The sequence below is a fragment of the Pteropus vampyrus genome, unplaced genomic scaffold (genome assembly GCF_000151845.1).
Source record: "Pteropus vampyrus isolate Shadow unplaced genomic scaffold, Pvam_2.0 Scaffold23, whole genome shotgun sequence".
Classification (NCBI taxonomy): Eukaryota; Metazoa; Chordata; class Mammalia; order Chiroptera; family Pteropodidae; genus Pteropus; species Pteropus vampyrus.
Genome location: NW_011888804.1, coordinates 1,653,544 through 1,665,965, shown reverse-complemented (window position 1 = coordinate 1,665,965; position 12,422 = coordinate 1,653,544). Strand labels below are relative to the sequence as shown.

Here is a 12,422-nt window from a genome sequence, read left to right as displayed (position 1 = left end):
GCTAATGAAAATGTTCTCAAATTAACTGTGGAGATGGTGAACAACTGTGACTATAGTAAAAAAAAAAAAAACAACAAAGAATTACGCAGTCTAAACAGGTGAATTATATGCTATATGAATTATATCTCAGTAAAGCTGCTTTTAAACCAGAGAAATGGCTGTCTGGAGCGCCCAGCTGAGGTCTTTGGGGTAAGTTGGGCTCAGCTGGTACTAGGATTGCTCCCTGCCACGGGCACTGGAGGGGTGAGTGGCAGAAGGGGTGCCAAGTACTGTCATCTTAGTCTTACAGGGACAAAAATGCTCATTTACCCTGAAAGGGACTGGTAACACTTTCTGGAAGAGGGGTGACTGACTGGATGAAAAGGTCCAGATCCTCCTTTGCAGCAGGCTGGAAGGGGACTTATTTTCTAGGTCTACACTAGTGAGAAGAAAGGGCAGATGCTGAAGAGCCGCGGGGGGGGCAGCATGCCTGGCCTATGCTCTGACCACGCTGACCCAGAGCAGGGGCAGCCACGGGGCCCTGTGACAAGAGCTTCAATGCCATGGACATGCCCTGAGCATATGTGGGTGCCCGGCTGGGTTGGAAGACCTGGGTGGATTCACAGGCATCGCGGGCGGAGCGCCATGCACCCGCAGCCCCAGCTCACATGCATGGCCCGCCGTCGGGTCTGAGCCCTGGATGCCCATTTTCATCCTGGGTCCAGAGGCCCAAGGTGAGCCTGGGCACAGCAGGGGGGACCGTCCGCCTGGGTGAGATGCTCCGTGCTCTGCAGCTGCCCCCGCCCCCAGGCCCCGGCAGAGGCTACAGGCAGGCAGGCGTTACCTTGGGCTCAGACAGGGGTTCCCACTCCCTGGTTGGTTTTTTGCTAGAATCACCAGAGGGAAGGGAAAAGGGAAGTGAGAAGGGACACTTGAGATCCACGGGATACCTGACCCCCACCCCAGAGACACTCAGGCCCCAAACGCCAGCTTCACAGTGCTGTTGCCAGGGCCCTTATGAGCAGGACACTGCTCCGCCGCGACATGTAGAGACCCATGAGTGAGAATGGCTTGCTCACCCAACACGGGGCCGAAAACCCGCCATCAAGCACACCTGCTTCTGGGCCACAAAAGTGCCTTCTGATTGTCAAGAGCCTCCCCAGTTAAAGTGCAAGTCCCCTGAGAAAGGTAAAGCTTCAGGGTGGATGAGCCATCCGCAAAAGGAGGCAGATGGAGCCCGGGGTGGGGTGAGACCCCAGCCAGCAGCTGCTCCGACTTCCCGCGCACAGGGCGCGTCTGGTCCGAGCCTTTCCAGACAGTACCGCTCCAGGGACGGGCCCAGGCAGAGCGGGCCGAGCGAGGCTGGCCTGCGTGCAGCCCCCAGCTCCCCGCCCCGGAGGGAGACAGGCGGACACTCACAGGAGCAGGTTTCCGGGCGCTGAAAACGAGCGCTCCTCCCTCCGGCTGCCTTCGAACGGGTTCCCGAAGGAACGCTTCCGTATCATGGTCTTCACCAGGATCTGAAGGAGAGAGAAGGGGAGGTTCAGCCGCCAGGCGGGGTTCCAGGCAACACCCTCCCTCATGTCGCTCCTCCTTGCTTTCTCCCCCGGCCCCTTGCCAGATCCCAGGGCTTGTGGCCGACGGCAGGCCTTTAGGAGACACTGGACAGCATCCCTCCAACCAGGATATGACAGCCAAAGCCATCACCAAGTCTGACTGGTACTCTCCCCAGAAACCTTCCATGGCTCCCTGGCTGCTGACAAGATAAGGTCCAAACCCCTTGGCTTCACATTCAAGGCTGATCGTCATCTAGTCTTCCACAAGGGACTCCGTGCTCCAGGAGAGCTGGCCCGCACTGTTCCTCCAGGACATCTGGTACCGTCTGTCTCACCTGAGCCATTGTTGGATGTGAACACCTGGCTCATTGAGCTGGCGGCTCATCTTCAAGGCCAGGCCTTTATGCTTGGTGAAAGCCATTATGACCACTCCAACAAGAAATCGACTAGTGCTGCCCAGGTATAATTAATGGAGGGGGCTGTACTTTTTTTTTTTAATTGAAATATAATTCCCACAGCATAAAATTCACCATTTTAAAGTGTACAATTACATGTTTTTTAGTATGTTCATATCACCACTAATTTCAGAACATTTCTACCACCCCAGAATGAAACCCTGTCCCCATTAGCAGTCACTCCCCATCCCGCCTCCCCCAGCCCCTGGCCACCACTGAACTGCTTTGTCTGTGAATGTCTATTCTGGGCATTTCATATGAATGGAATCATACGGTATATGACTTTTTGTGTCTGCGTTCTTTCGCTCACTTAATGTTTCTGAGGTTCATCCACGTTATATCGGTTTTTCATTGTTTTTTTGTAGCTGAATAATATTCCTTTGTATGGATATGCATTTTCTTTATCCATTCGTCCATTGGCAGACAACTGGATTGTTTCCGCTTTCTGGCTATTGTGAATAATGCTGCTATGCACATTTCTGCCCAAGTTTTTGTGTGGACGCATGCTTTCTGCACAAAATGTATTTATTTCTCCCGGGTGTATGCCCAGGAGTGGAATCCTGAGATCATACTGCGATTCTATGTTTAACATTTTGAGGGACTGCCAGACTATTTTCTACGGGGGCTGCACCACTGCACACGTCCACTAGCAACAGACAAGGCTGCTGTTTTCTCAGGGGGCTGCATTTTAGTCACGTGGGAAGCCCCTGTCCACGTGTAAGGAGCTGAGGAAACATCCCAGGACGCTGAGGATGGCCAGTCCACAGGCTGGCGTGGTGTGAGGTCAAGGGAGCTCAGAGGTCCCGAAGGTTCTTCTAAGGCTGAGAGGCGCTGGGGACTGGCCTGGCCGTGGCCAGGAATGGGAACTCTTTGGTGGGCCCCCCTCGCCCACTCTGACACAGACTGGGTCTGCAGCTTGGTTGAGAAGTTCTGCCCGAGGAGAGGGTCCTTGGGGAAAAGGTAATATCCGTCATCACACCCCTCAGCCACAGCTTAGCTTCTGCGCTCCGCCGCCTCACCCGGCAAATCTGCCCCCATCTTTTCTGAAACCTGATTCTCTCACCTCCTGACTTAGAATCTTTCGCGTATGAGTTTGGAACTTATCCTGTTGCCAGCCAGGGAGCCATAGAAGGTTCTGGAGCAAGGGAGTGAACCGCTCAGCTTTGATGATGCTTCTGGCTGCTGCATCCCATAAAGGAATGCTCAAGGAAATGGCCTGAACACCCCAGAAGGCTCTGCCCGCCACCCCTGTTCAGGCAGAGCATGGTGGCTCTTCAAGCTTTTTCATATATTGAGATTCTGGTTTTTTTAAGGGTTTACTGCTAAGAAGATAAATAAGTGTTTAAAAACAAAAAGACAAAACACTGCTTTACCAAAAGGTAGAAACACCCAAATGTTCAACCAAAGAACAGATCAACAAAATGTAGTCTAGCCATACGGTGGAATATTATTCAGCTATAACAAGGAATGACATGCTACAATGTAGATGAACCTCAAAAACATTATAATAAATGAAAGAAGCCAGATATGAAAGGCCACACGTCATGATTCTTTTTACATAAAATGTCCAGAATAGGCAAATCTGTAGAGACAGAAAACAGACCGGTGGTTGCCAGGGGCTAGCATAGGGAGTGACTGCTAATGGGCACAGGGTTTCGTTTTGGGGTGATGGTTCAGAATTATGGGAGTCATAACAACATGCATAATATTGTACAGGTAACAAATGCCACTGTATCGCCCGCTTTAAAATGGTTAATTTTACGTTACGTTCATTCTATCTCAATAAAAAAGAAAGAAAAGAAAATCGCTGGCTTAGAGAATGAAGGCCAGGCCCCCCTGGCGAGGCACTCACGTCCCTCCCCTGCCAAGACCCGTGCTCTGTGGTTCCTGGAACACACCAGCCTGTCCTCTTGGCCTTTGCAGGTGTCACTCCTCCTGGCAAGACCTGCCCCTTCCCTGTGCCCTCGTCCACCAGCTAACCTTTTCCCAGCCCTCGGAACCCAATGGAAGGCGCTGGCCCTGTCACCATGTGATGACACAGGAGGGTGATTCCTTCCAGATCCATCTTCCTTATGAGGCCAGGAGGCTCATGAGGGCTGGCACTGTACCTTGTTCATCTCTGTAACCCCATGCCTGGCACACACTGGGTGCCGGGAGGGGGCCTGGACCTCCCTGTTCCAGCCACCCCACTTTCAGATGGCTGCCACAGCACCCACTTCCTCCCTGGCCACCACAGTCCGTTCTCCACGTGGGATCTTTCTAAGCCAACCCTGACCGTGCTGCTCCCGATTCACAGCTTGCAGGTGCTTCCTACACCTCTCAGTACACATCCACCGCTTCTGGAGACCTTCTCCAACCCATCACCTGGGGCACGGCCCCTCTCAGCGGTACGCCACGGCAGACCCTCGGTTACATTGTACATTTATTTGTCGGCTGTTTGCCCCACATCTGCATCTCCAGGATGGCAGGTGCCATGCTGGTTTTACTCATCACAATACACCCGCTCCCAGCAAGGCCTGAGAAACCCTCAGTGTTCAAGTGCCCCCCTGAATAATCAACGACTATTTCAAAGCTCTAGGGTCAGATGCCTTCTCCCAAGAACATCCTGAGCCTGGAACAGGATGACCCATGGTGGGTGCACGCCAGCTGCTCCCCGCACTAGGGATGCAGGACGTGGGTGCAGTGGGTGGATGAGAAAGAGTAGGTGTGGGTGAGCTTTTAACAGTGAAGGTCATGCAGAGGCCCCAGGTAGGGGAGGAGGAGGAGGTGAATGGATGCCCCGCCGAGGGGCTCAGGGTTTGGAAGAAGGAGAAAGTGTGTGGGAAGCAGGCGGGAGAAGGGCGAAGCCAGGAGAGAAGCAGCCAGCATTTGGGCTCCTAAAGGGGCAGTCGCTGAGGCCGGACAGTGCGTCCTTGCAGACCCACCGGTCTCCTCCCAAGCCCAGGGCCCTGCCTGTGTGCTGGGGCCGGGGCTCTGGAGGTGGCCATGGGGGGCGGCCAGCTGGATTCTGCCCCTAGGACGGCTGCCTGGACCCAGGTCCCTGAGCATCCTGGGCTCCCTCCTGGAGCGACACCCTCCTGGGCAGAGGCTTGGCGAGTAGGTGACTCCCAGAGTCTCTGGGGTTAAGCCTGAAGACTCCACATTCTGGCTCCTTCTACCTGGGTCAGGACCCAAGCGTTAGGCTATAAAAGGGGCCTGGTGGCGCACGAGCCAACTCCCACCCTCCGGAGCCGAGAGCTCTCGGAGGCGTGTGCTGTGGGAGCCCCTACTCCTAGCTCTGCAGCTGCCCACACGGCAGACGTGCGATGAGCTAAGCTATCCATCCGCTCTGGAAACTGGAGATCCAGCCAGGGGGGACACCTGTCTCAGAGACCTCGGCTACACTCCATCCCCAGCACCCACCCTGGCCCTCCTCCTCCCGCTCCCCGCGACATGCTCCGAAAAGACCCCCGGAAGGGGCGGGAGGGTCCTCGGAGAGGGGCTAGCCCTCTCTGCTGTAACATGGACCTGGCTGCAGATAGAACTAAAGCTAGAAGACGAAGGGGCCAGCTGGCCTTATGTGTGCCGAAGGCCCAGAGGCTGGCGGCTGCGGGTCAGAGGCAGACTCTGCCATCCACTGACTCTCAGGCCCGACATCTGCTTCTCAGATGCCCGCCTGTGTCCTGGGCCATCCACGCTGGGCCGGCCTCAGGCTCTCTCTGTCCCTGCTCTTGGTCAGTGGTTCGTCCCGCCTTACCACGGTCGCCAGGCTGGGAATGTGTTTGACCGAATTCTCGACCTCCTCTTCGGTCACCTCGACCAGCGTGCAGTTCTCGTCCTCCGATGGCAACGGCTCCGCCCCGTGCCTCGTGACCCAGGGGTGCAGCTTCAACGAATGACAGGAGGGGTGAGGGGCAGGTGCAGCTGGCTCCCAGAGGCAGGAGAACGGAGCCAGGGAAGGGATGCAGGGACAGGAGAGGCAGTGGCCTGAGGTCAGTCATGCAAGAGAGCTGTCAAGCCAGGCGGAGGGTGGGGGTGAGCAGGATGGGAGGAAACGTGGAAAAGGTGAGAGACAGAGAATGGGAAGGAGCCACAGGGCTGGGATGTGCATGGACCGGATTCTCTGGCCCCAGGTCTTGGCAGAAGCGACTGGAAGTTGGCATCTGTCTTGCACGATTGCCAGGGGAGCACCTATCACTCCTCGACCACACTCCCCAATGCCTGAGAGGCTCAGTTCAGAGCAGGCAGCAACCTCTCCATTTCACAGAAGGGCAAACAGAGGCTCAGGGAGGTACAGTGACCACATACCACCTTTGTGAAGGACACGACCAGGAGAGGACCCAGGCAGGGGTCTGCCCCACCCCACCAACCACCCCTGGGGTCCAAGCCCTTATTTGTAACTTTTTGGGCTTCCCCCTCTTCCAATACTAGTTAGCTAGGTGTGTAGGAGTTCTCAAAACAAATCTCTAGGTTTCTTAAAGGGCCAGACGTGTGTGCGGCATTGACTGGGGTGTTGGCAGTGAATGAAGGTCTCTCCTAACCCTGCTTTCTGCAACAGGGTGAAATTCAGCAGGCCAGGGTAGGGGTTGGGTCTCACTGCTCCCTAACTTCCTCCCATCCTCACTGCAATTTCTCAAAGGGATGGGCGGCGTCAAGACAAGGGCCCGGGCCAGGGCATGGGACACAGAGCCCCATCTCGTCTGGTCCGGGGAGGGTAGATGCCATCAGCCCAAGCCAATTGGAGTGAGCACTAGCTGCCCAGCTGGCAGAAGATCCCTTGCACAATCACATGAACATAAGCCCCAAATCCTCCTCCCACCCCCCACCCCCACCAGCTCCCAGCAGCCTAGAGGCCCCAGGGCATGGGAGAGCAGCTGTGCCAAAGAGAAGGTGGCACTGTGGGGCGGGGGGTCTGGCCAAGGCAGGATTGAGCCGAACAATTCCAAGCAGAGGACGCAGGCCAAGCCCCCGGCACACGTCCCACAGGCAGTAGTGGCCCCTGGGTACCTTGATCTCCGGCACCACGATCCTCGACTCGGGGTTCTTGTCCAACATGCGGGTGATCAGGTCCTTCAAGTCCTCGGCTATGTCGGGCCTGGGGGTGGGAGACACGTCAGGGGTGGGAGACACGCACAAAGGACCATCAAGGGCTCAGGCAAAGAGGTGCCTCAGGAGAGCTGGGCAATACTCACTGGTCTGGAAATTCCAGGGCCTGACTCTTGATCTTACTGTGTAAACACATGATCCGTTCGTCCATGAACGGACACTGTGAAGAGAGATCAGAGTGGCCGTCAGTGGCTGGCACACTTGTCCTGTAAAGGCCACCCTGCGCTGGCGTCGTTCTACATGGGTTACAACAGAGAAATAAATGGCCCAGTGGCCTGGTCTAGGGAGGGAGCAGTTTCCATCCTAAGTTCTAGAAAGGACCAGGAATGTCCTTCTAAGCGGGGCAAGAGCCCTTCCCACCACACTGCAGCTTTCCTCTGTAGCTGTGACTTAATTTACCTATTTATACAAAAGCAAACGCTCGTCTACACCCACCTGTCAGGTGAATGGTAATACCAAGAACGATACAAAAGATGTCACAGCAACAGCTGAGATCTGTGAGCGGTTGGCCTGGGCCAGGCCCTGTACTAAGGTTTCTCAGGACCAACATTTCATTGGCTGTACCTCTCTGCCTGGAATGTTCTTTCCACCACTACCTGCCCGGCTTGTGTTCTCGCACCATTCCGATGTCTGAGGGAAGCTCACTTTCCCAGGGAGGCCTTCCAGAGCTCCTGTCTGAAACAGACACACCCCACCCACCCCCGTTGGCACGTGACTTCTCATTATAGCACTATCCCTGATGCTGTATTACATATGCATTTGTTCATTGTTTTAACTCCTGCACTGGGATGTCAGCTCCAAGAGGGCCAGGATTTTTGTCTGCCTTGTTCACTGCTGACTCCTCAGTGCTTCCTGACACAAAGTAGGAGCTCAATAAATACCTGCTGAGTGCTTGAATTATTTCTATCGATCCTCTGAGAAGCCGTAGGAAATAATAAGTATTATTCTCATTGCATAGAAGAAAAAAACCGGAAGCTCAGGCAGGTGACGTGTTCTGGGATGCGCAAACCTAGGATCTAAGCCTAGACTGGGCTGATTCTGCAGCCTGTACATGCATCACTTTCTGGTGACAAATCAATGTCAGGAAGAATCTGGGTGACAAATCCAGGAGGAGCACAGGTATAGTACAGGAAAAAGATATCTTTACGTGGGTACTTAGAAAGTTAGAAAAAGCCTCAGAAAGTGACCTGGTCTGGGCCTACCCAAGGAAAATTATTTCACTAAGCAGTAACTTGAATAGGATTTGGGATTACATAAGTATAGCCATTTGACAGAACTCATTAAATAGTACAGTTAAGATCTGTACATTTCATTCTATGTCAATTTTACTACAAAAGGAAAAAAAGAGAGAGAACCACAAACAAATAGTGAGCTCTAGCTAATGGTCATACCCTGAAGCATTTGGAAGGAAGTATAGAGATGTTAGTAAGTTACTCTGTGTAAAAAAAAAAAAAAGACAGATTGAGGATAGATAGACATTATCACAAGTAAGTACAGTAAAATGTTTCTGGAAAAATCCAGGTGGCAGCTGTGTGGGTGTTTACTACACAATTCTTTCAACTTTGCTATCTGATTGAAAATTTTCCTGATCAAATGTTGGGAGGAGGAGATTTCTCCTTTATACCCTCACAGTATCAATTTTTGAAGCTTTCCTCAAAAGAAGCACAAGCTCATGAAAAGGAAAAATCCACATTTATTGCTCACATAATCATTCTGAACTTTACTAGAGTTAAAAACAGAAGGCCCCTAATTATCAATAATATAAAAACAACAACAAAAGAATGGCAAAAAACCAAACAAACAAACAAAAAAAAACAGCACACCCTAAATCAATAAACCCAAATGGATTTTAACTTCCATCGCAATTCTATCCCTCCAACAGCTTCTAGGAACACTGTTGAGAAGGACATCAAAGCAGTACCAGGCTCAGCAGGAAGGAGTGCAGTTATTGATTAGTTATTCTGTCTTGGGTTTAGGAGTGAGGAGAGGTGGCACATTTGTTTTCCTTGCTCTAAATCTATCAACTATTTACAACCTCTAGAGCTGCTGCCAATCCTTCTATTTTAACAGATCATTTTTTCACAGATATGACTGTCTTCCATAGATATGTACATTTGAGAAGGCATCCTTTTTCATATTCAAATCTAACTGTGGAAATAAAAATATATTTTCATGGATAAGTACTGCCTCCCTGCAAAGGTAACTATCAATCCCAGGGGGCCACCCAGCCACACTCAGGAGGCAGGACACCCCCACCCTGTTACCTGGCCAAACACAAAGCAGTACAGCGTAACACCCATGGCCCAAACGTCCAAGGCCTATAAGAAAAAGAAGAGCTTCACGTCAGGGGACAAAGGGCAGTGAAGGATGTCTACTGCTTTTGCATGTCCAGCATTCACGCCTCCAGCTTTCCTTTGGGGAACCACCTCTCCTTGACTCTCAGTCCATGAAACTGAGATGGGGCTGACCCTGCTTCCAGCCCCTGGGTGGGCACATGACCCAGAACTGACTAGTAAGAGTACTACCGCCCCCAGCCATCCTAATTGGTTCAAGGATGGGCACATGACCCAGGACTGACCAATAAGAGTACCACTTCCCCCAGCCATTGTAATTGGTCCAAGGATGGGCACATGACCCATGCTGGGCTAATCAGAGCTAATCCCAGGATTTTTTGCTGGAGCTCTTCGGGAAAATGAATGATCTTTCTACTGAGGTTGGTAAACTGATAGAATGTAGCCCCAAGCTGCTAGGACCAACCCACTAGGGAAGAACACTAATTCAGGAAGAAAGACCTAAGAGATGGAGAGACGTAATCCTATTAGAATCTCTGTATCTAGCCATGCCTAAAGCCAAATGTACTCACTCATCTACAAGAATTCATTCTTTAAGCCAGCTTGAGTTGGAGTTTTGCCACTTATAACTGAGAGGACCCTAACACAGAAGTACTCGGCATCTCAGGCAGGTCCAAACCTACCTTCCCAGAGAAGATTTTCCGGGTTTCTGAGAGTGACTCGGGCGCCATGAAGGCAGGCGTGCCCACGGTGTTGGAGAGGAGCGCATCGCTGCCCTTGAACTCGTTGCTCACGCCGAAGTCGGCGATCTTGATGTGCCCGTCTTCTCCAACCAGCAGGTTGGAAGGTTTGATGTCCCGGTGGATGATCTTCTGGTAGTGTACTGGGGGTGGGGTAAACACCGGATAGGAGAGAGGGGGCAGGAAAAGCATGTGAGAAGCTCCACGTGGCCCAGGCAGCCAGAGACACAGGCATGGACCCCCTGCTCTCCCACGGCCCCAGGCCCTTCCCATCCTCCCCCTCCCAGACCTGCTGGACACCCAGGGCTCTAAAAGATAAGGGGAAAAAAGTATCTTTAAGGATGTCCCCCATCCTCGAAAATGAGTGAAACACCAACTGCCAGTAGCAATTAGGAACTGTCTGCTATGGTCTGGCGCTGGTGACAGAGCATGGGGAGTTTTTGTGGAGCCTGGCTCCCAGCTAGAAGCCTCAAGACTGTGACAGTCAAACATATTTTCATTTGCTAATGTCGACGACGCTCGACCTGCTCACCAAACCGACAATGACTGGAGCAGACTGATTTGGAGTGAGAACCACAGGGCAGGACTGGGGACTTGGCTAACTGTTCCTGCCTGGATGGCAGCCCACGAGAGAGGACAAGCCTATGGCCTGCAAGACCCAACTGCATTTTTGTGGCGGTGACGAGGAGGAGGAGGAGGGTGCAGGAAATGACGATATGGGCAACAGAAGCAGCAGCTCCCTGTATTGAGTGCTTCCCATTTACCCCATTTAAATCTCACAACAATCCTATGTGACAGGTGAGGATGAGAGCGGAAATGTTTGATCACCGGGAGCAGAAAAGACACCTGTCAATCAGAACCACTGATGCGCGCTGGCTGATTTCAGCCCTTTTAGCATTTTACAGACGAGGAAACTAAGGTTCCAGGAGGTTAAAAGGAATCCCAGGATTGTTGGGAGTAAGGGATGATGCGAGCAGAGCCCCTGACGGTGCCTGGTACCCACAGATAAATGGTCATTATCACCACTGCTCTTCATTTTCCTGTGTGACAGGAAGAAGAGATTCTGCTGCCACAGGAGGGGTTCTCTGCAGCTGCCTGTGACTCTGCGTCTCAGACAGTTCTGTTTCCCATCCACCTCCTTGTGCTCCAGGAGGGAAATAGGAAACTTCCCACTTTCTCCCCACCACCTGGGAATGCTAACGGCCCCTGGGAGGGACGCCGCCCACAGGCCCCGCTTACAGTACTCGATGCCTTTGATCAGATCCTGGAAGTAGAATCGAGCCTGGTCTTCAGAGAGCGGTTTGAGGGTGGGCACTTCCATCACAGGCCTGAAAGGTCGACACATGCGTGAGAAGCAAACCAGACACCTCGGCCTCTGCCCTCTCTCACAGGCTTCGGGCATCGCACCCACTGGAGGTGGGGACACTCACCCTTGGTTGACCAGTTCAAACACTGTAGAGAAGAGAAGGGGGGAATTATTACATTGGGAAATGGGAACTCCGCCTTCCTCCCCATCGTCCCCACCTCCCAACCACCTCCGGAAACGCCAAGAAGCATAGAAACTAACACTGGGACTGGAGAGGAGAGTCCGCCAAACCAAAGCCACTCAAAGCCCTGCTCCTGTAAGTTCCCATCAAGAGGCCAGGGGTCAGATTTCTGATGTTCCTGGGACCCAAAGAAACAAAGCGAGGAGACTGGAAACGGGTGGGGTCAGCTCACGGGCTCCTCTCCACCCATAACTCAGAGTTTCCAGGGATACAACTGATGCTATACCGTCAGGTCTAAGGGGACACAATCCAAATATCGATTTACTTAGGCACAAAGAAGTAGTAGCCCTAAGGGTCTTCAGAACCCTAGGAATGTTTCGATTCAAGAAACAGCATGAACGGCTTTCAACAACTCCTACCTAGTTCTTCAAGCTGCCAGGCTGTGTCAGCCTACAGACCCAGAACGGCTGGACAGTACGATTCCAACTCCCCGACGCCCTGTGGTCGGCTGGCCCTCGCGCCCTTTCCCCTGACCCTCAGCCCACACCAAGGCTCGGAGCTAGCGGCGGGACTAGGGACTTCCTCCCCACCTCGAAGGCCAACTCCGCCTGTTCCTCCTCCACGGAGCTCACTGGACTCATGTTCACACACGACGTGCAAACGCCTCGCACGTGTCAGCTTCCTCCCAGCCCTGTGGATACGGGAACCAGCGCCCTCACCAAGTACTAGATACACCGTGTTGAGGGAATGCAGTTTTTTTGGTGGTTAGGTTTTGGGTTTTTTTTTGTAAGTGTGGTTTCTTTTGTTTGTTTGTTTTTTGTTTTTTTTT

At 52.7% G+C, this 12,422-nt stretch overlaps 1 protein-coding gene across 5 annotated transcripts in view; it reads right to left on the bottom strand.

The window, feature by feature from the left end:
- Positions 1-12,422, bottom strand: part of CAMKK2 (calcium/calmodulin dependent protein kinase kinase 2) — a 44,319-nt gene that overhangs the window by 5,148 nt on the left and 26,749 nt on the right. For 2 of the 5 annotated variants that reach the window (XM_023528207.1, XM_023528208.1), the window contains exons 12-20: positions 11,537-11,558; positions 11,346-11,434; positions 10,050-10,249; positions 9,340-9,393; positions 7,162-7,235; positions 6,977-7,064; positions 5,727-5,855; positions 1,399-1,499; positions 824-866 (exon numbers count right to left, since the gene is read on the bottom strand). In XM_023528207.1, the coding sequence (XP_023383975.1) occupies positions 824-866; positions 1,399-1,499; positions 5,727-5,855; positions 6,977-7,064; positions 7,162-7,235; positions 9,340-9,393; positions 10,050-10,249; positions 11,346-11,434; positions 11,537-11,558 (800 nt within the window). The remainder of the gene's footprint in view (positions 1-823; positions 867-1,398; positions 1,500-5,726; positions 5,856-6,976; positions 7,065-7,161; positions 7,236-9,339; positions 9,394-10,049; positions 10,250-11,345; positions 11,435-11,536; positions 11,559-12,422) is intronic. The other 3 variants (XM_011355770.2, XM_011355769.2, XM_011355771.2) reach the window with 3 other exon arrangements.